Source organism: Uranotaenia lowii, chromosome 3 (assembly GCF_029784155.1).
Source record: "Uranotaenia lowii strain MFRU-FL chromosome 3, ASM2978415v1, whole genome shotgun sequence".
Classification (NCBI taxonomy): domain Eukaryota; kingdom Metazoa; phylum Arthropoda; class Insecta; order Diptera; family Culicidae; genus Uranotaenia; species Uranotaenia lowii.
In genome coordinates, this window is record NC_073693.1 from 233,228,824 (window position 1) to 233,255,557 (window position 26,734).

General features: G+C 33.8%; 1 protein-coding gene across 2 annotated transcripts in view; it reads left to right on the top strand.

The window, feature by feature from the left end:
- Positions 1–26,734, top strand: part of LOC129750893 (ATP-binding cassette sub-family G member 1-like) — a 141,579-nt gene that overhangs the window by 46,121 nt on the left and 68,724 nt on the right. For both annotated transcript variants that reach the window (XM_055746043.1, XM_055746042.1), the window contains exon 2: positions 23,350–24,078. In XM_055746043.1, coding sequence (XP_055602018.1) covers positions 23,609–24,078 — 470 coding nt within the window. In that variant the 5' untranslated portion in view covers positions 23,350–23,608. The remainder of the gene's footprint in view (positions 1–23,349; positions 24,079–26,734) is intronic.

A 26,734-nucleotide genomic window follows, 5' to 3' on the forward strand; every position in this document is an offset into this window, starting at 1 on the left:
TATGAAATATTCCTCAAGAAACCAGTTTCAGTCTCAATTATATTTTGTATTTCTCATTCTTCTGAATGCTAGACTTCATATTTGAAAGGATTTTTATAAAGGACTCAAGGCGAGGCGCATTTTCCATGGGGCTAATAATGTAAAAGCAGGTTTCGATTGATTTGGGCGCCCTGAATCCAAATTTGTAATAAGTTTTTTTTGTCTGACAGCTTTTGTACTTGATAAAACTTTTTTTTTTGTTATTTGACAAAACTACAAAACATAAATCTAACAAAATCTAAATAGGTATAAAATCGACTTTCCATTTTCCAAAAGATAGCGAGTCATTTTGATTTCAGCAAAAAAATATAGAAGTCTTCTTTTGTTTACTTTACTCCGTATAAACCGTATTGAATGATATTTTTAAAACAAAAATCAAATTCAGGCTTTAACAAAAATTTTAAACGAAATAGAACATTTTTTTTTAAATTTCTTCACTTGTATTAGAAATGCTTGTAATGATATCTTTAATTTTTTTAACTGCAGAAATCAGAATTTTTTTTAGATTAATCAGTAACATCCTCATCACCATTATTCCGAAATTGAATATACCTGCTTAAATTTTTTCTTTAAATAAAAATCTTTTTTATGAAGATTTATTAAAGCATGAATGATCAATTTTGTGTTTTGAAAAGTTATGTTCTAGAAAGATTATATTTACATCCTAACTTTTTATACAGGATCCTTTTGTTTTTTACAAGACCTAGTATTTTAACGGCAAGAAAATATTCAAAACTTAAAGTTTTAAAGTCTTAAACCTTATTCACGTATTCATATTACTTTAATTAACCTTTTTTGAATCTTTCATTATTTTTAATCTATGAAAAGTCGAAGTAGCAGCTAAATTTTAATGCGCGACGTTAATTAACTTAGTATTTGAATTGTGCTTCAATATTCACAACAAATATTGAAATTCATTATTTTGATTTTTATCAGTAACCCATTTCCACACCTGTTCTTTGTCAGAATTAGCTTTCAATGATGAATTGAAAATGTTGTTTTATAAACATTTAAAGTTATTACTGTGAAAAGATTGTTTTTGACATTTTAATAACTGGAGAATTTTAAATTTGAAAAATGATGATATCCCAATTTTGATCACTCGCACTCTTGAAATAATATTGTTTGTCTTCTTTGTATGGAATAAAATTTAATTTCAATAATGTGTTTCGAATGAATTCTCTCTGAAGATGAAAATGGAATTTCATTTCCTCATGAATAATTTACAATTTAAATCTTGCTTAAATATTTCTTCAAATTCAAAATATTACAGCTGATTTTTTTAATCAAGCCTTCAATTGAAAATGAAGAAAAGGAATGTAAATTAAGACGATTAGTAACCAATAATCATAATCATTTTGCTGAAGAGTTTTTGATCATGATTGATTTTTTACCTGATCTGGAATTTATTTTGGAATTTGAATTTAGTTACTTTTTAAATCAGGGTTAAAATTAATGTATTTTATTCCTGTGATTCTTATGTCCAAAGCTTTGAGTTTTGGTTTAATTCGAAATTTAAATTCGATTTCGATTTCTAGGGTTTCGGAAATATTGATGTTTAAATCGAAAATTTGACTGCTAAAAATTTTATTTCAAGCAAATGTGTAGTTCAGAATAAGGAATATCATTATAAATAAATTATTGATGACTTTCCGGGAAAAGCATTGATTCGAAACTTTGATTCTCACTCATTCTGTATTATGGTCATAAGTAAGAAAATGGTCTTGGAAATCAATTTCTGCATTTACCATTTGAATTTCGAAACCCCTATCCCTCCTCTCCCCTGGACGGGTCCTTCGTACGGGGATGAATGATACCACCAACCAACTTTATATTACTTTTATAATCCTATACCAACACTGTTGGTATAAATATATTTTTCGGCCAATCATTTTTTTTAAATAAATAATTTTGTGATTCAGTAACCGGTCTGGACTAAAAGGCATTTTTTTTTCTGCTGACGACATACATGTATTGCCTTCAAGCAATATATTTTATATTCGTTTCTACATAAAAGAAAACAAAAAGATTCTTCTTGGGCCACTTTTTTCTTTGTTTCATAACTTCTTTATTATCTATATATATAAAAATGGATTTCTGTCTGTCTGTCTGTCTGTCTGTCTGTCTGTTCCCTATAGACTCGGAAACTACTGAACCGATTTGCGTGAAACTTGGCAGGTGGGGGTATTGGAGGCCGGGGAAGGTTCCTATTATGGTTTGAGACCCCTCCCTCTCTCGATAAGGGAGGGAGGGGCCTCCCAAACAAAAGATAATTTTTTGCATAACTCGAGCCCCCATCAAGCAAATGGTATCAAATTTGGCATGGGGTAGCATTTAGGAACTAGGAATATTTCTATGAATATAAGGTACCCCTCCCTCCTCTCAGTGGGGTGATTGGAAGGGGAGAGGGGGGGCTACGGTACATTTTTTTATATAACTCGAAAACTAATCAAGATATCGGAACCAAATTTGGCATGAGAAGGTATTGGGATACGAAAAATGTTTCAATGATTATTTGAGACCCCTCCCTCTTTCCAGTTAAAAGAGGGAGGGGGCCTTTAATATTTTTTTTACATAATTCAAAAACTGATAAAGCAAATGGTACCAGATTTAGCATAGAAGGGTATTTGGATACGAAAAATATTTCTATGATTATTTGAGACCCCTCCCTCTTTCCAGTAGGGAGATTCAAAAGGGGGGGCTCTTTTATATATATTTTACATAACTCAAAAACTTATTATGCAAATGGAACCAAACTTGGCATGGGCGGGTATTTGGGAACGTGACATGTTCTAATGATTGTTTGAGACTCTTTCCTTCTTCCAGCGGGGAGAAAGGAAAAAGAGAGGGGAGTTTCATACATTTTTTACTGCATAACTCAAGCACTAAAACAGTAAATGGAACAAAATTTGGCATGGAATATTTCGGTACGAGAAATGCTTCTGTGAATATTTGGTATCCCTCACTCCTTCAAAAAGATGGATGAAAAGGGGGGAAGAGGTCTCCCTTACAATTTTCAGTATAACTGGAGAGCTGATCGAGCAAATTGAACCAAATTTTGCATTTGAGGGTATTTGGATACGAGAAATGTTTCTTTTATAAGTTGAAGCCCCACTTTTTTCAGCGGAAAGATATTAAGGGGGCAAGGGAGGCTACCATACAATTTTTTGCATATCTTGAGAAATATTAGAGCAAACAGAGCTGACACACCATCCTCCTTTCAGTGAGTATGTACATAGGAGGAGGGAGGTGAGCCCAATACAATTTTGATATCATAAGTTTTCAATTTATGCTAACGAAGCCATCAAATGGAAACAAATATGGCATAGAAAGGTACTTGGTTAAGAGATATGTTTCTACGATAGACCCTAACGCTTCACAGTGTAGAGAGGAGAAAAAAGGAAGGGGTTCCATATAAATTTTGTTGTAAAGCTTGAAAAATTATCAACCAATGGAACAATATTTGATACAAGAAGATTTTTGGGAACGAAAAAAATGGGTATGATTATTAAAAATCACGATCTCCATTCAGCAGGGGGAAGGGAAGGCCACGAGGGGGAGGGGGTGGTCTCTCTTATCAGTTTTTTAGCATAAAACCAGAACATATCAAGCAAAAATAACCATATTTTATCAGTTGGATTGTTTGCGTACTATTTATTTGGAACCCTCCTTTTTTAGGGCGAAGCTTATAGAAACAGATTAAAATTATCAGATCTTTAACACGAATGAAGATTCAGAATATAAATTTAAGTTATTTTGGTGCAGCAATCCGAAACTCCAGCTGCAGCTCTCATTTTATAGCGGCTGCTTATGAATTATGTTATATTTTGATTTCAAATAATGCTACAAAACAAAAAAAAATTGAGTAAATTCTGAAAATATCATTTGATTTTGAAAGGTGTAGCAAAGCACACCGGGTCAGCTAGTGAAAGATAAAAATAAAAAAAATGGTAAGGTTCTCTACATTTTTAAGGTATCATTAGGCATTTTTTATTATTTTTTAAATACATTAATCTCCCGAGTTCTGACTGTTTGAAATTTTTTTTTTTTTTTATTTTGAAAAACTGTGGGGAAACGTGGGCCACCAAATCTTAATTGACTAGATAACGTGCAAAGTTTATGAGTTGACCCAACATTGAAATTTTGTAATTCATTCGAATGATTCCTAATTCCTGGCTCGCGAACGTTTCGGCAAAATTACATATATAGGATTTATGTTCGTCTCTGTCGCATCAGAAAAGATGGACAAAACATTTTTCATACCTCTTCATTTGGCATAAGAAAACTTTACATATGGTAATAACGTATTTCAAGTTCTGAATGTGTAAACACCAAAATAAAGGTGGCCCAAGATACTCCACAAAATGTGGCCCACGATTCCCCACAAGCAATGATTTGCAAATTGGTTGCGTTCGTGTGACTTATTGATGTTTCATCAAAAATTCCTTTCCCACGTGAAAGAACTTGACAAAACTAAGATCATAAGCGTATGAGCATATTTTTTTAGGGGTGCCTCGAAGCGCTCAAAGTTTCGGTTTTCCGACCCTCAAAAATGATCAAAGGGGGGGGGGGGGCAAAGGAAAGTGGAAAAATTGAAATTTTAATTTAGATGCCAAATTACTTGAAAATAAATAAAACTTCGAAATCTAGTGTTATCTAGAAAAGATTTTGTTTAGACAAAAATCAACTTTAAAATTTTAAAAACCGCCTGAGAGGGACAACATGAAATTCGGAAGTTACCAATTCACAACAGATATGTATAACATTGAAAAAGCGACAAAATTTTTCTCAAGTAGGGTTTAAAACTATTTTTTCATTATGATAACTTTTCAATAATATTCATTTTCAAATTTCTTTGTATTTTTAATGCAAGTTTCGATTTTTACACAAACCCTTTTTTTCATTTAAAATTCAGAATATCTTAAAAATAAAAAAAATAAACAACAAATCGACTTAAGAGATTTAAAGATAAGCTCAGATAGAACGAGTACTGTTCCCAAAAAAATATAAGAGTTTCATTTTCCTCACACACAAAAAAAAATCTTGTTTAGATGTTCATTTTGAAAATTTTAAAGGAAAATGATCTTTGTTTGTATTTCTCTTGGCAGAGGTAGACCTATATTTCAAGCCATTATCACAATCGAACAATTTTAATATTCATTTATAGTTTTCATCAAAAATTTATATCCTAAAATATAAAAAAAAAAATCATAGTTATTAAGTAGTAAATGAGAACGCCAAATTTGTTCTGAGACCAAATGACGATTACAATTTTGAAATCAAATTTCTATTATCGATATTTTACCATAAAGTTTCAAACGTAATATACAACGAATGCTGATGTCGCATTCAAGTTTCGGGGAATGGAACGTTCCCTATCAGTATTTTTTTTGTTTTTTAAAAGATATATTTAAAATTGAAGAAATCACACATTCAGAATATAAAGGGAAATATTATTAATTTGATTTCAGAATAGAAAAGCTTATAAAGATAAAAAAATTAAATCATAAAAAATTCAAAACCGATGTCTAAACTGATGGTAAACTCATAAAAAAATCTTAAGCACTAGTATCAATACTATATTCACTTGCGTTTACAATGAATTCATGATTAGTTTGCAAATAAAAAATTAGGTTCTCAAAATTAATAACCCTTTTAAATTCTTAAAATCATAGTTTAAATTTTGGAACCGATTTGATTTTATTCCGTTCCAAATCCATTACATTAATTACACTAGTTAACAGCATTTTTGAACTCAGTAAACTGAAGGTCATTTCTAATGTGAAATCGTATGCTGAATCCGAAAATGAAATTCAAAAAAATCTCAGTAGAACCGTTTTTAAGTTATGTTCCAAATATTAAATTTCGAAAAAATTAAAAAAGTCCTTGTACTTAGATTAACAGTAATTTGAAATCCCTCTTTTGCATATTGCAGGTGAATAAATTTTCTATCGATCATCTGAACATTGTTTTTTCGTTTGACCAACAGTATTGTTGATATTAGATTAGTGAAAATAAAAAAAAGCATTTTTTTCGAGAAAATTTTGTTTCAACGAAAGTTTTAGACTAAACGGTAGCATTTAAAAAATCTGATTTTCTTTTGCGCTTAAATGTCAATTTAAAACAAAGATTTCAAGTGGTAATTTATTAAAATCGGTTGAAAATTGAAGAAGTTATGGCTACTTTACCATAATAGTATTTTTTGTAGTTTTTCATAATTTAACGAACCGCAGTACACTTATCATAGTATAGGAAGAATAAAACATGATCAATCTCACTCGCTCCAAGTCAAAATTATTTATTAGCTTACCAGAAGGTCACATGCCAAGTTTCAGGAAGATCTGGCCGTAGGGAGGGGTTGCTTGAGTCTCAAACGTGAATAAAATTTTAAGGTATTTTGCCCGGGAGGAACGAAAAATACTGGTCATCAACAATAAATCATAAGAGGGGATTGTGTGTTAAAAATATTGTTATAAATGTTAATTTATTATTAGTTCTTTAAACATTAAGAATTGCCAGAACCAAAAAGTGGCTTATGTTTTAATTTTTCCATCCATACAATAATAAGTAAAATTTTATATAGAAATTCAGCTTCAGCTTCTAAGTGCAAAAGCCACCCTTACTCTGAAAAATTGGCTTTTTAAATTGCAAATGATTCAGACTCTTCAAAAACATCAATATTACCTATCAGAAATGAACCCTTTATTCCATTTTTTTATTTGAAAATTATATTAAAATTTTTAAAATGACTTGTTTATAAAAAAAAATCACCTTTTTCTGAGTTCATTTTTGCACATTTGTTCCTTTTTCATTCGTTTCAGTTCAAATAAAATTACTAATCTTTTAAGAAAGCTTGCAGTTCAAGGAAAAATCAATGAAAAAATAAAGTTCCAATAGCTTCAAACTTCAGAACCTGAATTTGATAATTTTATTTCAGTATAAAGCTTATCTTGAAGGTTTGAACAATTGAAACAAGAATTGATAATAATGAGACGATATTTTCAAATCGCAATACAAATACTTCAGAAATAATTCATTTTCAGATATTTACAATCACTTTTAAATTCGTAACATTTATTTACAAACACTTTACTCAAATGATTGATTTTTCTAACGTATAGTTGCAAACTGAGAATCAATAAAAAAAATTGTTGTGAGCCAAGTGTTGATATGAAGATGCACAGGTTAAAATAGTGTAGATTGCGTGATGATTGATTTTAACGCTGTCTGCTCCCAAAATGTGTGTATTATTTCTATTTGAAAAATAACAATTATAATGAGAGATTCTTAAGAGAGTTCATAAAATGATAATTTTTAAACTATAAGATATCAATACAAACTACGATTATTACACAAGTCTTAAAAAAATCCACATTTTAACATATTTGGGGGCGCTGATTTTAAAAAAAAACAATTGATTTTTTTTTCTATTAGCTCTTGATTTTTATAAATCTTTCGAATAAAGCTGAAAATTCAAATATTTGTGTTCACTTTTTGTGCAAAACTGTAAAACAGTAAAGCAATCAGAAAGTAAATATTTTAATTCAACTATCAACTCTCCCAAAGACCGCGAGTAATTTTGACTCCTAATAAAAAAGTTATAGATTTTTTTTTTTGTTTATTTTTCCTAAATAACGCAAAATGCAAGAATTTGGATGGAAATTTTTTCAATGGAGTTTAAATCCATTTAAACTCCATTGAAAAAATTTCCATCCAAATTCTTGCATTTTGCGTAATTTAGGAAAAATAAACAAAAAAAAATCTATAACTTTTTAATTAGGAGTCAAAATTACTCGCGGTCTTTGGGAGAGTTGATAGTTGAATTAAAAAATTTACTTTCTGAATGTTTTACTGTTTTACAGTTTTGCACAAAAAGTGCAGTGTCCGTTCGGCACATGTGCACACTCACATGGCGGTCGAACCATCCATAATGAACTGTATCGAAAAATGCAGTGCCTTCTCTATTGGGTACTACTTCTTCAATACAGTTAATTGATGCGGGACAAAGAATTTAGCATGTGGTCAAGCTTCTATTTCAAATGCTCTTCGCTCTTTTCACCACCTTAGAATTTTCTTCTGATCTTCTATCCGTCTTTCATTTCAACTCTGTAACCCTCACCGATAAAGCCGCAAATTCATTTCATAAAACAAATTCACGGTGATTTCTCCTCTTAAAAGTGCACACAAATATTGAATTTTCAGCTTTGGTATTTAATTCAAGATATTTTCAAAACATAATTCAAATCGTTTTGCAGCCTTGAACAAAGTTGTTTAATGAATTTGATTCTTTTATATCGCTTTCTCCATTTTCTTTAGTGATGGCTAAAATAATTGTAATAGTACCTATCTTTAAAAAATAAAAGAAATTATGATTTTTGTTAATCTTTAACGGCAAATCAGTCCAAGCTTTTTATGACACGAATTTTATTACGTTCCCGACGTTTCGGTGTCGTATGACACCATCTTCAGGGACTCTGAAAAGTGTAAACTACAGAAAATGTGTGATGTTGTGTTATATCGCTAGCAACAAACACACCTTGATTTTTTGGAAATGTGTCATAAATTTAATACCCCTTACACTGTCAACCAGTGAATAACTTGAATTCCATCTTTTCTTCAGCTGTTGATATTCTAAACAAACATAACTCCGAAAATCAAATTCGCTATCCGTCAAAAATATTGAAAACGACAACACGCCGAGGGGAACCGGAGAAGATATGATTTCACAGAGCTCTGCCACCTAAAAGTTACGGCTAAATGTTTTCTCGATATTTGATGAGATTTTCAAATTTAAAAATTTCAAATAGTAGATTCCTTTATTAGTTTGATGGATGATCTAAATTTAAAAAAAAACTCCATTTGCAGTGAAACTATTCCATTAACGAAACCTAAAAGAGTACGCTTTTACAAAAGCAAGAGTAAGTAGGGTTAGATTATTTCGATATAACAACATCACACATTTTCTGTAATTTACACTTTTTAGAATCTCTGTAGATGGTGTCATACGACACCGAAACATCGGGAATGTAATCAATTTCTTGTCATAAAAAGCTTGGACTGATTTGCCGTAAAAAATTAACATCAATATATAAACAGTCGATCCCTTGAGTAACACATTATGATTTTTTATCATTGTTTATTTAAAAACCTAAATATCTAAAATCTAAGCATATCTGAATCCTTGATTGAACGCAGGATGATAAAAAGATTTCAATTTAATTTGAATTCAAAACAATTCAAGAAAGGAGGATGAGCAGTGGGCTGCAGTACACTCATTTGTAACTGACCCACCTCCCTTCTCTTCTCCTTCCCTCCCCTACCTCCTGATTTGCTCTTTGAAAATAGACGTTTTTTCACCATATTTACGATCTTTGTTATTAACTGATTTTTTAAATTTGGAATATATCTGTCCGTTTAAAAAAAATCGTGTCAAAGTTTCAAAAAAAATCAGCACAAATTTCAATGCAATGAAATCAATTTAGTAAACTCAACATTGTAAACCATTTATTGGCATCCTTAAAGCATAAACATCATTAGTCAAAGCATAAGTTGACAAGGTGACTGAATGCAAAAACTATAGTTGCTAATGAAAATGTGGGACGTTGATGGTGGCATGGCAGCAGTTCGTCGTAAACCGAAATTTGATTATAGAGATTTGGGAAATGAGGACGACCAAACGTTGACGAGGGTTTGGTTAGGAACTGCCAAAAGTCAAGATTGACATAAAAACACACACAGAGAACCGCACACCAGACGGATCCTTAACCGTAGCTGCTGCCCCTCCTGGTGGGATAATTTATTTCAGTGGAGTGCTAGCTAGGGTACCTTATTCTTACTTGGGATATGGACGAGGATTCTCCTCAAGGTCAATAATATTGATTGAAGACGATAATGAACGAAACGATAAGAAAGTGGGAACGGTCACTAGCTTCAAGATAAAGATAATGGAAATTTAATCCCTCACTTTAGATGGTTGCTAAGAGTGATGGTTGAAAAATCAGAAAAATCTGAAAAATTTAGGAAAGATGAGTTCACAAAAAAAAATCTTTATAAATTCAAAATATTGAAAGAGTTCTTTCTTTCAATATTTTGAATTTATAAAGATTTTTTTTTTGTGAACTTTTTGTTATTTTAAGTCTATGAAAAGTATATGTGTATTGCAGTAAATCCATTTATTTTCCATTCACCATCTTAATTGGAAGCGGCTTCTTCAGAAAGTATTTGGGAAGTATAAACAAAACATAGAATGATGTTTTCCAAAACAAACAATCCGATTTTCCTCCGGCAACACCGGTAACAAACATATCAATTATTCAGCACTGTCCACTCTCTTTTCTTTTTCTTTTGGGAACCTTTGCTATGTTTGCTGCCCTTCGACGTCGTTCGGCAAATCCAATTAATTATCGTAGGTTCTCTGTATCTTCGGGTGCGGAATGTTTTTTAACAGAGGGTTGATGTTGCAACATCATTATTAATGCAATTCTGATTCAATTTGGAACGTGTCAGTGAGGATTTATGTCTCGGTGTTAAAACACTCAACCATTTTCTAACATTTTAGGCTGACTCAATATTTGGTGATAAGATTCTTACATAAAAACATTCTTACATAAAAACATTCTACATAAAAAACGTAAAAAACCTAATTGTTTTTTGCGACACTTTGATCTAGTTCTATCAAAAATTAATTTTTTTTTAACAAGCTTATATATTTTTGGATATTATTCAACTATAAATATGATAAACTTAACTACTATTATTTGATTGATTTTTAGAATGAAAGTAACAATTTGATAAATTGAACTATATTTTTCTCAATAAATGTAATTTATGCAATAATAATGACACTACCTTACGTAGAATAAAAGACTCTGTAGCATCAAAAACAATTTGGACATGGCTCAACAAAGAGTTGAAAACAAAATTTAAAATAAATGTTAACGATGCCGAAGATTTATTCCAATATGCAATAAAGAAAAAGGATTATTAGTTAAAAGCAGGATTATGGTTAACACTAGGATGTATTCCGTATATATTGGAAGACAGAGAAGCTAATGATATAAATGGAATGAAAGCGCGAATACTTTCAGCAAGATGAAATAATGCATATTTATTCCAGATTCATTTTCAAAATTATGTAAATATGTTATGAAAATAGAATAGAAAGTGATCAAGTGAAATAAGTGAAATAGTAATCAAGACAACGCATAAGTTAATCTGGAAATGTAAATTTTAAAATTCAATAAAAAACAATAAATAAAAAAAATGTAGAAAATATATATTTTTTTCAATGCATACAGATCATTCAGAAAGGAATAGTTGAATCAGTTATATCTATAGATGAATTCCTCGAATAATTGAAAATACTGTTGAAGTATCTACCCAGCAAACATTTTTATAGGTATATTCTTATGCTTTTTTAAAATACTTTCAAAATACATTGAAAAAGATCGTATGAAAGTAAAAAAACAGCATTTTCCTACCAAAGTGGAGGCAATATACATATATATATATATATTATTTCTTTTTTAAGCGACGAAAACTATACTAATTGCGCGGTATCCGACAACTTATTCGTACATAGCAGTAGAATGCAAGAGAGCGCATGATTTTGCTCTCATAGCCTCCAAATCGGGGAGCTGAAATGAAGGGAGAAAATCCGCCAATGATCACACAAATTGTGCAGCCAATGATTGAATTTGAAGTAATTTGTGGCAATTTGTTAGAGAAAATTAGAAGGTTTGAGTTCAAATGAGAGAAACCAGTGCTCAGAGAGAGTGAAAATGTGCTCATTGTTGCAAATTATTGCAATTAGTGAAGCAGTTGTGGAATTTTGATCATTACCACTCCAAATGCAAAGAATTCTCCCTTGATTTCAATCCCTTGTGAAAACTACACCAATTGCGCGCTATCCGACACCTTATTCGTACCTAGTAAACTAGCAAACTAGCGCAAGATTTTGCTCTCATAGCCTCCAAATCGTTGCGAGCGACAATATTTTCCAGTTCTCTCATTGTTCAATATTACTCAATTCCTGATTCCTGATTTCAAGCCATCTGGATGCACTGCTGGTTGCAGAGTGAATATGACGATGATTTTCTCACTTGAAGCCCGCGTGGGAGCAAAATCATTTCAAAATTTACAAACATGGCGGACTTCCTACCATGTCCGATTGAAACTGACTTAGAACGACATTTTATACGATCTTTTCACTATGCAGTTGGAATTGCGATTTGCAACACGATCGTAAACGACTTAAGTTATCATTTCTGATACGATTTCATGTTTGCTTGGTACTATATTAAGAGTTGAATACATAAGTTCAATTAATTTAGTTCTATTCATCATTTTCATGTTGCCTTGAACGACAAATTAAATGTTAAATATTTACAGATGGTCGAAAACTCACCAGCTTTATAATAAAATACAAACGGGATATTGTTGGATCAACTATACTTTTTCTCACCTCATTTTGTCCATTCTTCAGTCGAGTCCGAAGGAATAAAATTAGTTCTCACGACCTGCCCCAAACATCCAAGGATCAATAAAAGAGGGTTGTGTTTCGTCACCGCTGAATAAATTTTACCCACAGTTTATTACTTATCGGAAATAAAAGTAGCTCAGTCCTCCCATCTCTCTCCACTCAAATTCTCATGTTCAGCAAAAAACATAAATAGAAACTTGTGTTGTAAAACATCGCCGCTCCAGTGGCCATTGGCCATTGCATTGACCGGTCAATCCTCGGAAACTTCGCGTGACTTTGATTCGTGAAAGTTTTTCCGTGGTACCTACCAACAAAGTTGTGTTTCGTGTCAGAGCAACTGAAGAGCTGCAGCAAAATTGCATCAATAACAAGCAGCTAAGCAAAAGAATAGGGAACAACATTTGCAACATTGTCCTGTTTTGATGACATTGATTTCAAAAGGGCTACATTCATCCTTTACACGATCGGTGAAGTTTGTGACACTAGAAACAATTTTCTTTCAGGGACTTTAAAACTTCATTGTTTCTACAAAATAAAGATATGTTCTACCCTTTTGGATTGTAACTTCTCCTAGCTAGGTTTATACATATTTTCTCTCTCGTTAGGAATAATAATAGCCCAAAATATATGAGCACATATTTCTTTGTTGTCTTTCCTGTCAAACCTGGGTTTTTGACGGTTCTATTCGGACCAAAGTAGGAAAGTGAAAAGTTTGTATGCTTCTAGGTATGTCAGGTAGAATGCATTACACAACATGTTTTGAGCAAATAATTTAGGGATAGGGTAGACGGACAAATTTTTTAATGTAATTTAGTTTGTGATTCACGTTTCTATGAACTCGATTTATTGATGAAGTGACTTATCTCATCTGACTATAGATTCCTACAACTTCGAGTTTTAAAGCATATATCGATTATTTTTTAGCTTAGCTTGATTGACTACTAACCAGACCATACATTTTTCAAACATCACAGTTGACATGGTGCTGATTTTCTTTCATCATCACGTTTCAAATCTCATTCGACTACTAGTCAAGCTTCAAGAGACTGCAAAAGCTTGACTATCGTCATGGATTTCTGTTCGCGTGACGAATGTTATTTTTCAAACGACGGTCATCAAGGCAAGTTGACGGCGTCAGTTCAAATTTTTTTTTGGCACCGTTACCTTGTATATTTATACCGTGTCTGTTATGTATGATTCGAAAAATATTGAGTATTGGATTGGGCGATTTGCCAGTGTTGTGTAAACAAATATAATTCGGATTTTAATAATATTACCAATTGAAGAATAAAAATATTTTATTAGATTTTTTTTATATATGTTTGGAATTTTTTTTTGCACAGATAAAAGAAGGATCGAAAAGCCGCGAGGTCGATATTGTCCGTCTAGTCCCTTGGGAATTCTCTTCGGTCGTACTACTAACATCCATCTTAAATCATTAAACCCGAAATGATTATTACAATTTATAGAACAATGGATGATCCAGTGTTCGTAGAATTTTTTTAATAATTTAATTTTAATGAAGGTAAATACATTTCGAATTCCATGATCGTTGGCGTGGCTCACTAGAACTAGAACTAGTTCCACATCGCCAATGGTTGCCACTTCGTGATTGACGGAGGCCATAAATTTTTAAAATAAGGTCACTGCCGGGGATTGGCAGTGCATTCACAATGCCCAAAAATGATGCTCTTTCTATCTTTGATTATCAATAATGGCGCCGGCCACGTCCTAGTAGTCAATAGATAGTTTGGAAAAGAGAGAAAGGGGTGAAAGATCAATTATGTGCATTAAGACCGAGGTCACCTTTGCATCCTAGCAAAAAATGTGTTGTTAAAGGTATGGGTGAAAAAATATGATTCCCTTTTGACTAGTGCGGCCCTTTTGACTAGTGCGGTCATCTAACACTAAAAACATTTTCCTGTAAAAGTCGGTTTTTGAAGCGCTCATAATTATCGATTCAAATATTTCATCGTGTTCCGGCATTTTCAAGCTAAATGAAACCATAAAAATGATAGTCTTAAGTTTACCCGTTTTGGAGTTCTCAAAGAAATGTTAAGAAAAGATTGAATATTTTTTGAAAAATTCGCAAAAATTTTTGTTAGGCATATTTTACACTTTATCTAATAAAAATTTGTGATTTGGAATAAAGTTGAAATTTTTTACATGGAATTGAGTTGCGAAAAACGACAAATATTTTGAATTTTATAACTTCAACTAGAGATTAAAAAAACTCCTCATAACTCCACTCTAATTTTACGTTGGATTGATTCCAGCCAAATTCAAACTTGGTCCTCTAACCAGCACAAACGATACTGGGAAGAGTTGGACACTTGTCGCCAAACGAAATTATTTTTAGAGAAACCATCTCCAATCATATCGAGTTACTTGTTAACTTTAAGTAAATCTCATTGCAGCATCCTGATCAGAGCACTCTCCGGTCATTGTAAACTCAACTATCACATGCACAACATTCAGCGTGCTGAATCTCCAGTATGTGGTAGTTGTGAATCAGATGTGGAAGATCCCTTCCATTTTATATGTAACTGTCCCTCATTTGCCAGACTACGTTTTGTACTCTGGGATCTTACGCTATAAGCGAATCTGAGTTTAAGAAATTAAACTTAAAAGACATGCTATCATTCCTTACCAAATGTAGAAAAGGGCTTTAATGCTAATAATCCCTAGTGGAAAGGCTTTATGCCATCTTAAATAGATTGAATTTATTTCTTCCTTTTATAGGTTTTTCAGGTTTCTCAGGTAAATGATGAAATCTTGGATTAAAAAAAAGGCTAGGCACAATTTTCCCGTATGTTTGGATAACGTGCCGCCATTAAGCCTACTCCCATTCTGATACCTGATACATTGATAAACGAATAGACATTCAAATCGCGAATATATATTGCTTTGCAAGAAGAAGAAGTGAAGTCATCGGATGCTCAATCTTAAAGGTGCTCAAGAAAATACAAAAAATAACTATCGAAAACATACCCGTAATATACTTGGCCGCTTTGTGGAATCGCTTGGCATACCTGGGGTCCCGGAAAACTCGAATCGGCTTGGTAAACGTACATAAATAGCAGGTATTTATGCACAAAATCACTTGAAAAACCCGAACAAACTTACACCGTCGTAGATCGTCCATTGTTTTGGTTCGTCTCGATCGATTGTCAACAAGTGAGACGTGAGAAAAGATAATATTGCGCGCCGCCGAATCCGTCGCGACGCTTCATCTCCCGGACAGATTTATGCTAACAGGGTTGCCAAAATCTCTTCAAAGTTAAAAAGGTGTACAAATATGAATTTCAATGATGATGATGACGATAGCGCAATCATATGCTACATGTGTGGTTCAACGGAAAAAGATCCAATGCGCGTTATCGAGTGTGTATCATGTAACCGATCTGTTCATTTCCGATGTAAACAAATTCGTGGAAATGCTATTGCGCGGGCTAGAAAAAAAGCTTTTTACTGTTCACCAGAATGTTTTGAACAACACTCATTACCCAGAACCCAACAGCAAGGAGATTATAATCAAATTATTGAGGAGTTACGTTCATTAGGGCAATCAGTAAGGGAATCGCGACAAGAATCCGCAAATGTTCGCATCGCACTCGAGCAGTCTAGGCAACAAATAGGAGAATTACTCGAAACAAATAGACACATAGAATCTTCGCAAGAATTCTTAGCCGAAAAATTCGACCAGATAAGCAAAGGATTTGAGGAATTTAAACTGGAACTAGTAGCATTGAGAACTTAAAACCAAGAGCTTAAAATGGAAATAGTCACTTGCAAAGAGCAAAACGGGCCTCGCTCGGAACGAATAGATGTGCTTGAGGTAGAACTTGATCGCATAAATCGTAAGGAGCTATCTCGTAACGCAATTGTCCTGGGTGTTCCCATAACAGAAGAAGAAAACCCTCGTGCTCTCATTCAGCAAATGGGAGTGGCTGTAGGCTGCAATATAGAAGAAAATGAGATAGTAAATGCGAGACGTCTAGTAGGAAGCAAATCGTCCAGCAGTATACCTCCAATATTGGTTGTTTTCAACTCGGAAGAAACTAAAAACAATTTGTTCGACAAAAAGCGTGCTCATGGAGTACTTAAAACATCATCGGTGGGACACATATTCAACCAATCCTCCGAAATTGTTACAATGCGTGATGAAATGACAGCTTTTGGAAAGGATCTGCTTAATGAAACCAGAAAGCTGCAAGAAGGTATGGGAATTAAATACGTATGGCCGGGACGAGATGGAAAAATTCTGATTAGAAGAACAGATGGTGCAAGAGTTGAAAAAGTAAGCTCGAAGCAGGATTTGGTGAAGCTGATGGAATCAAAAAAGCGTGCACTGAACTTCTCTAGTACATCATCGTTTGCCATGTCGTCGCCAAAGCGTCATCATATGCAGAATTAGCTTCCAGCCACTGCCGTTCTATGTAAAATCATTTAATAAATCATGAATATTACATCTAAAAACTATTTATATAATACAATCGAAGAATTAAATAAAAATAGTAATAAATCAAGTCGTTTTTCTTTAAAAATTCTCCAGCTTAATGCAAGAGGTATCAACAATCCTGATAAGTTTGATAATATAAAGTTATTGTTGAACCAGATTGCCGAAGAAATTCACGTTGTTGTCTTAGGAGAAACTTGGTTAAAGCATGAGCGCACCAAACAAGCCCATTTGCCTGGTTATAAGGCCTTCTTTTCATGTCGGGAAAATAGTGCAGGAGGAGGAATAGCTGTATACGTGAAGGATGGAATAGACTGTGATGAAAAAAATAATATACATCTTGGTGGATATCATCACATTCACGTTCGCTTGCAAATAAGTGAAGGAAAAATGGATATCCACGCTATCTACAGACCACCCTCAACCAATGTAACCCACTTTTTTGAAAATTTGGAAGCCATACTGTCCGATAACGGTTCAACTTCTTCATGTGTCATAGTAGGAGACATGAATATACCAACAAATAAACCTTCCAACCCAGATACAGTCGAATACTTGGATCTATTAAATTGCTTCAATTTTCAAGTTACGAATTCCTGTACAACAAGACCTGCTAGTAATAATATCCTAGATCATGTAGTCTGCTCCGAAATCGTCCAATGTTGTAAATGAAACTATTTGTTCAGACATAAGCGACCACTGCATTATCATCTCTTCGATATCCTTGAAAAAAAAAAGGTTTTCGCCCGCAAACTTGAAAAAGTCCTTGTAAACAACTCGCTGCTCAACCAGCTGTTTGCAGAGAAAGCCTATAACCTTAGAGCTGATTCTGCAGAAGAACTCCTTGCGAAAATAATAATATTATACCAAGAACTTAAGGTCCAATGTTCGACGACCTTCAAAGTTCATGCCAAAGTGAAAGGAATATGCCCGTGGATGACGGTTGATGTTTGGGAATGGATGAAAATTAAAGATAAACTCTACGCTAAATATAAAAGAAATCCAGTCGATGAAAACACTCGTAACTTATTACAGCACGCATCAAGAAAACTAAACTGGTGTAAACAAAATGCGAAAAAAGCTTACAATTGTAATTTGCTTAGTAACTCAAACTGCAAAAATATTTGGAAATGTCTTAATAATTTATCCGGAAACAGATCCAAGCAGCATGATACACTTAAACTTTCAGTAGATGGAAACATGATAAGTAATGAGAAGACTGTCGCCGATACCTTCAATACAGCAGCATAGGACCCCAGCTTGCCTCCACCATTACGAGTCAGCGGAATCCAAATCGATTTGGAACCTTGTCACATCTGCGAAATTCTATATTTTTGCAACCGGCTACCGATCAAGAAGTAATCTTGAAGATTCGAGAACTTGACTCGATGAAAAGTGCTGGACCTGATGGAATACCTACACACTTCATCAAAACCCATTTTAGCTTCTTCTCTAAATTAATGCGGGATGTTTTCAATGAAAGTCTATGTACTGGAAAATATCCGGACTGTTTGAAGGTCGCCAAAGTCACACCGATCCACAAAGCGGGGTCCAAAGTCGATGTGAACAACTACCGGCCGATTTCAGTTCTGCCAGCCCTCAGCAAAATCCTAGAACAACTATTGGTTTCGAGGATTACGACGTTTTTCAAGAACCAAAACGTTCTATACGATTGCCAATATGGATTTCGAGAAGGATCTAGCACGGCATCAGCTACTTGCGAACTCTTCTTAGATGTATACAAATCGTTGGATCAAAAAATCATGTTGGACTTCTTTTCCTCGACCTTAAAAAGGCATTTGATACTATAGACCACGAAATGTTACTCGAAAAATTAGCTTTCTATGGCATAAGGGGGATATCGCTAGAATTATTGAAAAGTTTCCTTATCAATAGAAGCCAGTATGTGTCTATAAACGGAGTTCGAAGCTGTTACCTATCGTTGAGAGTTGGAATACCCCAAGGCAGTAACCTAGGTCCACTCCTTTTCCTGGTGTATATCAACGATCTGCCCAATCTCAATTTAAATGGTAAACCACGTTTATTCGCCGACGACACTTCTTTGTTTTATACTGGGAATGATGAGAACCAAATAGTGAACAGCATGCATGAGGACCTAAAAGTTTTGCAGAAATATTTCGACGAGAACCTGTTGTCCTTAAATCTGGCGAAGTCCAAGTATATGATCGTATCAACATCCAGGAGATCACACGATGATCTGACTGTTGACTTCATACCAATTGAAAGAGTAGAAAACTTCACATATCTAGGACTCAACATCGACAACAGACTAAAATGGACACAGCACATAGAGAAACTACATAAAGAAGTTAGTGCAACCTGTGGTTTGTTGTAGAAAATCAAGAGATTTGTTCCACGGAAACATTTAGCCATGATGTACCAAGCATACGTCCAATCAAAGCTGCAATATCAAGTTTTCATCTGGGGTGCATCAGCGGATATCCATTTGAAAAAACTCCAAGCTGCACAAAATCGATGTTTGAAAGCTGTCCACAACCGGCCTAGGATGTACCAAAGATCTCCAAGTATCAAGATAGTCGGGCTGTTGTTTTTTCGAACAAATCGTTGGCGTCACCTACACTATGTGTATGGTGCTGGCATCCTGCGAGATGGGATCCAAGCTTTGCAGCTTTTCACACAAGCATTGCAGCTTTGCATTCAAACTTTGAGAGGAAGCACATCATCACACTAATACTTTGAAAATCAAGCGTGACTTCACTCACACAATGCAATTTGCACTGGTGCATGTGTGTGTATGAAAAAAAAATCAAACTCGAGCTTAGATCTCAACCCGTCAACCCTCATTCGGCGCTAGTGTTTTGTCGCCAGAATTCTGTGGAAGCCGATAGCGCCTGGATGTACCCAACACGCCTCCTATACTCAGAAGCTTTAAACTCAACGCTCCCAATAAAAGCTTTAAGAGAACTTCAAGCAACATCGATCATCCACTCGCACTTTTATGACCAACGAACTCATCACAATGTTGTGTACGAACAACCAAGCCACGAATACACGCTTCGTAACCAGGCCGCCCTCACAATTGATCGACCGCCTACTGAAATGGCTCGAAAAGCATTTCCCAACTATAGTAAACACGTTTACAACAATCTTCCTGGAACTCTCAGGGAAGAAACGAATGTCAAGAAATTTAAAACAAAGCTGAAGCAATACATAAGAACCAAGATAGAAAGTTACTTTAACTAATTAGCTCTTATGTTGAAGTACCCGATGACTCATAACTGTGAGCCATAGCCGATAAACGCTTCCTTCAAAGAGATTTATCTCACTGGAAGCAATGTGAAATACGCACTTCCCATCATTCACATGTCCAGAATTGCGAGAACCTACCCTACAAGCTGTTTTTATAAGCTTTACAATGTTTGTATTTCTTGTTCGTTTCCGCCCAACCGCCACCGCCTCTAACCGCCGCCAACCACCACCAACCGCCACCACCAGCCACCGCCACCACCCGCCAATCACCATCACCCCCGCCCATCCACAATTCAAAGAAAAAATGAATGAAAAGTGAAATGTGTTGCTATACAAACGAAAGTCATGTACAATATTGTAAAACAAAAAAACGAAAAAATCAAAAAAAAAATTAATAAAGAATGATGAGGAGGTTTTGCGCCCACTGGAGAAGAGCCTCAGCTAGAGGAGCACTCCCGCGGGCTTTTCCCTGCTCAAAAAGAAAAAAAAAATATTTTTATATTTTTGTTAGGCATATTTTTCTCTTTATCTAATAAAAATTTGTGATTTGGAATAAAGTTGAAATTTTCTACATGGAATTTAGTTGCAAAAACGATAAATATTTTGAATTTTATAACTTCAACCAGAGATTAAAAAAACTCCTCAGAACTCCACTCTAATTTTACGTTGGATTGATTTTCACATTTCTAGGCTACAAAATATGGTAAATTGGGCTGTTTTTTTTGCCATTTTTGGAGAACGATGTCAAAGAGTTGAACCACTTTTTCATCAAATTTGACTTCTAAGCCAATAACCTCCCGGATCACGAGCTAAATTGATATTTAATTGGATCTCTAGGTTGATTTTTCTCAAAAATCCATTCATAAAACATCCTTTTCAAATTTTGAAGCACTATCAGTATGAATTTCTGTGTCATTTTTACTATTAGGAAAACTCCCAAAACATAATCAATTACGGTTTCTCAAATATTCTTCTGAATATTGTTCAAATCATAGAACCATTTTTGCTGTTCAATATTCAAGAGAACCAATTGAAACTTTAAAAATTGTTAAAAACTTTTATGGTATTATTTTAAAAATATGAAATTAATTTAAAAATAAATATTAAATGTTACATTAAAAAATTTAGAAAAAATTAAGCAAACAGTTTGTATTTCTCGTTTAAAATGTAAATTAAGTGTTTTGTGTTAAAACAACCATTGATATACTTAATGATCATTTAAAAAAAAGCCTACAAACCTTAATTTCAAAATTTTGATCGGTAGTGGGGAAATTGTTGAACAGTTCTCATCTATCATAAAATTTCTATATTGACTCGTTAATTAATGAAAAATTTAAAAAAAAAAAAGTAATCGGTACTAGAGCGTTGTCAGGTCAATCTGTATAGATTTAATTTCATATGTATTGTAATTTTGAGATAATTTTAGATTCAATTAACTTTTGTAGGATGTGATAGATTTTGCAGCAATCTGTTGGAAAATTTTAATACAAGAGTTTACTTACTAAGATATTAAAATGAATTAAATTTTTCGAATTCTTACAATAAAAAAAGAAATTTAAAAAAAAATATGAAAATAATATGTTATTTTTTGAAATTATGATTAGTGAACAATTTTGAAAGGTTTCAATGCAAAAATTGTTGAAAACAGACTTTTTGCCAGCTTTTTTGAGAATTGGACCACTGTGCGTCGTATGAAACATAATGTAAACAAATATTTTTATTACGAAAAAATACAAAAACTGACATAAACTAATCGCAACTTCTTTCCATTTATAATATTTGTAGTCTGGACAACATGTTCTATATGTTAAATAAAAAATTTTAAAGTTTTTTTGATAACTTTTGCAACAGTTTTCTATGAATTCTTAAGATGTTGCATACGACGTAATGAAAGCTCACGCGAGTTTTGTCGTTTTTTTGTAAGACATATTCTATTTTATTCTTGGTATCTCTCATCGGCCGGCGAACACTAGAAATAATAAAACATTCGTTGTTTAATTGTTCCTTGTTATGAAAGTATATAATTTTCCTGATCAGATTCGTTATAGTAAGTGGTAAAATTTGATTCAAAATTCAAACTTGTCAAAAACGTTTCTAAGTTTTTATAAATTTCATATCCGCAACAAAGTGGCTTATGATATAGCTCAGTTGGCAAGTCAGTTACTTCCTGACCCGATGTCCGTGAGTTCGAGCCCAAGAGTAAATACTGATCACAGTTGTAACGGATAATTTTTTTCTTAAATGAAATAAAACAATATTATAAAATTCTTGAATTTAAAATAACTTATTATAGGTTTTTTATATCAGAAATATCGTCTCTAGCTCACAATGCACAAACTCAGGTGACTTTATTAACTGCTGATGGCGTCTAGTCGAACCATGCCCAAATATCTAGTATTCAAACATTTTCCACCATTCATCCGAATCAAACCTTTGGAACAAACGCAAGTCAAAATTGAGTCCGAGAGCAACATCAAATTTTTACACTGAATATTTGGTGAGACAGATAGTACATTTTACCACTATTGACTATTATTCCTGTAAAAACTTACTACTTAAATAAAAAAAAAATTTAGAGTAGATGATTAAATTTAACATGTTTTGATGTGCTGATTTAAATTGAATTTATGTTGAAAATTATGAAAAAATGTGCACTTAAAAAATGATGCAATTTTTCTTACAAAAAAATGTTAAAAACATTCATTAGTTCTTAGCTGCCAAAATGAATCAAATTATAAAATTTTAGTGAAGTCGGAAGAATTCTGGTATGAATTGTATGAAAATAAAGTTGTATGAATTGTATGAATATTTAGTCGAATATTCTATTGAGTTTTATAGAAAAAAAAACAACATTATTTATACGTTCTGGTTCGTGTTAAATTTTAACTTTGGCCTTTTATCAAATTCCAACTGTGAAAGTTGATGATCCAGAAATTTCACGAGCTAATGACTCAAACAATCGTTACGCAATAACAGAAAGAAAAGTTTAATTGGATACCAACGGACAAACATACGTACCTATTTATTTAGCTCATACTGTCGACATAGAGTCGAAGACTATTTAAAACCGAAACATGAGAAGCATAGCATGTCCTATCTCGTTTAATCAATATCTATTATGTTTCATTTATCTTTCCAGATCTGTTTCGGGGAGGCTACACAATCAACAACCGGCTGCTCAGTTAGCTTTTAGTGAGGTCGAAAAAAAAGTCGACAACCTTGCTAGTGTAAAGTGAATCAAAAATATAGGCTAGTTTTGTCTGTGTTTGTGTGTTTGTGTGTAACCGTAGTGTATTCGAATAAAAAAAAAGGAAAATGTGTCACAGAAAGTAGAGGCATCAGCATTTTTTTCTCAACCAAAATCTGGATCAATCCAGTTTATTTGCGAGCCACACAGAATGACCGATCTGAGCTTAAGTGGCAGTGACAGTGCGATGTTGATGAACAATCCCCAAACGACGTCGTCTTCGTCGTCGGCAGCAACGACGGCGCCGCCAAACGGATACGAATTGACCGAGGTGTCGGTTGTGGATATCAACGCGTCGCTTGCAGCTTCCGCTCCACTTTTGCCGACGCCATTGGGCACCGCAGCTAGTACGGCCTCACCGGTCATACTTCCGGCCCATCAGCGTCCCCAGTGCCAGACGGTGGCACGTCAGAACCATCAGCTACAGCTGTCCTCGACGCCGGCCTTGGCCTTGGCCGGAAAAGGAAGCAGTGGCGCCGAAGTCGGTGGATTCGGAGGAAATCTTTACAATCTCTCTAATGGAGCGGAGCTGCCGGCGGTGACGTACAATTCCTACACCCAGAATGTACGCTGCAAATCGCCCCCGACGCTGGTGGATAATCTGAAAAACGGTTCGATAGGGTAAGTTCTTAACTTTATACAAACATTCTATTTCAATCTTTAACATCGAAATGAGTCCCTTGTCGTAGTTTTCCAATTATTTTTAAATGTTGGTAGCAACCATCCGATGTACCTAAAAAAGTAGCACGCATCGATAGAATTGGCTTAGCAATAGAACAGCACATGTGAGCGCTGCTTGGGTGATTTTTTGCCCGGTCGGACACAATCTCATGTGCTCGACCCGTCCGTGTTTCAATGTGGGTAGGAATGCGATGGGTTTCTTCATCGCTTCCTATCAACATTGAAACGGCGCGCGGCAAAGAATCACGCAAGTAGTTCAAAAGCTGTTCACAAAACAAAAGCCCTGCTCACATTTTCACCAACTATTCAATTTCTTCTACCCAAAGCGCTCTAGCTTTGACCTTTCCACCTATAATACTTTCATGTTCTTTCTAAATATTCTACCTTGAATTTTCACAACTCGCCGAAATGCCAAAAATTAAATAAGAATTATTTTTAAACGAATTTCAAGACAAACTCTTTAATTATATTGGCAGCATGAAAACTGTTGAACCAAACAAGACTAGTTTCTTATCCATTTGTTGCCTTCTTCTTAGAGCAAGTTCACTGGTGTTGGGAAAGAGTGGTAGAAATTTTGTCACTTTTTGTACATTTTGAAAATTTGGCCATTCAAAAATATTTTCAAGATCTGTGGGCTTCAAGTTTTTCAACAACACGTGTTGTAGTTTCGCATGCTGTGATGCAAAAATAGCAATATTTCTATCACATACGGCTGAAATAGAAACAGTGCTGTTAAAAATACAACGCCCAAAGATCTGGCAATCATTTTTGCATGGAAAAATTTTCAAAATGTCAAAATTTCTACCACTTTTTTCCAACACCTGTGAACTCGCTCTTAGGGAATGGAGGGACCGTCATCTTGGTGTATATTGGAGGAACCACCCAGCAAACATTTTTTGTATAGGTATATTTCTCTACAACTTTGTTAGACGTCTCATATACATTATGGAATGATCGAATGAAACTCGAAAAAACAGCATTTACCTACCAAAGTGGAGGCAATATACATACATATTTTCAACTTCTGGCTAAAGCGATAAGATTATACGATTTGGACGATATAGGACACCATATTCATACATACTGAAAGAATGCAAGAGAGCACCCGTTTTTTTCCTCTCAACGCATGCGAACCGTTGCCAGCGACAATATTTGCCGCCTCTGTCATTGGGCAATTCTTGCAAATACATTATCTGCTTTTTAACAATCTGGTTGCACTGCTGGTCGCAGAGCTGTTCTCTCACTTGACCCACGCGGGAGAAAGCAAAGGAACGAAATCGTCTTCAAAATCTGCAAACATGGCGGCCTTTTTATCATATCCGATTTAAAACAATTTAAATCGACTTCGAGTAACGATTTTTACAACCATTTACTTGCGTTAGATGGAATTACGATTCGCAGTAACGTTTTTAATGACTTGATTTATCATTTTAAGGCGATTTCATGTTTGCTGGGCATCTTCTTGGTGAATATTGGAAGAACCGATGCTTTCACTTTAAGATTAGTTAAAGGAATGACATTTTTTTGCATTAAAATTATGTTTATTCTCAGATTTTGTTTTTTACTACATATTGAAATTTGATGAAGTGATATAGAATTTTTCTCTTTTCAGCTTTGTTTCTTTTTTTTTATTGATATTAACAATGTTCAATCTTGGATAAATTGTCCGTGTTGACCACATTAGTGAGACTGATTTGTTTTTGCATTTGCATTTTAAAGATTTCCTACTGAAAGCTATTATGTACAACTACAACAAAATTATCCTAATGTAAGAGCCCAACTGCGATGGGTACGCTCTTTTTATAGCGTCAAATACCCGAGCGTCAGAGAAATGGGCAGAGCCAAATCGATGGGTTTTTACTCTCTGGATTAAAATTGATAAAGAGAAGATTTTTCGTTCAGAACTTTTTCTGTTTTGCATCCATGTGGATGCTCAGTTCTATTTATATATTTAATTTCTTTATCTTCTACTTTTTCATCTATATCCTCTACAACCCTCAGTGCCCAAGGGGTATAAGTGCAAAAATAGTCAATCTTGGTTTGATAATGCCAAACGGTTCTTCATATTTCAAGCTACATCTATTTGGTGATATTTTCATATTTTTAGAATATTATTTACATACTTTTAGATTTTTACGTTCGAAAGAAAAATGCTAAATTTCGAAAAAAAATATATGGAAAATGAACAAACATGGCAACTTGAAAGTGTGTTTCCTCTAAATAAGTTTGTATACATTTATACCCCTTTGGTTTCAAGAGCCCTAAACTAAAACCTTAAACTCAACAGATTTTTTGTGTTCTTACGTTGAAGAATTGAAATTTCTTTTACAAAATTTTTTAAGCGGATTTCCTCAAAAAATCTCAAATTTGTAAAAAACAACGAAAACCCCAAATACCAATTTGGGTCATATTACCACTGATAAGATATTATGGTCTGCACAACTTCTATAGGGCTGTAGCATTAATCTTCATAAATAAAATGCTAAAGCGCATTCTATACATCACCAGAACTATAATAAAGCTAAAATCTATTTTGCTCTGTTCTTTTTTTATGAGAAAAAGAAAATTAAACAAACATTTTTCTATTAATATAATT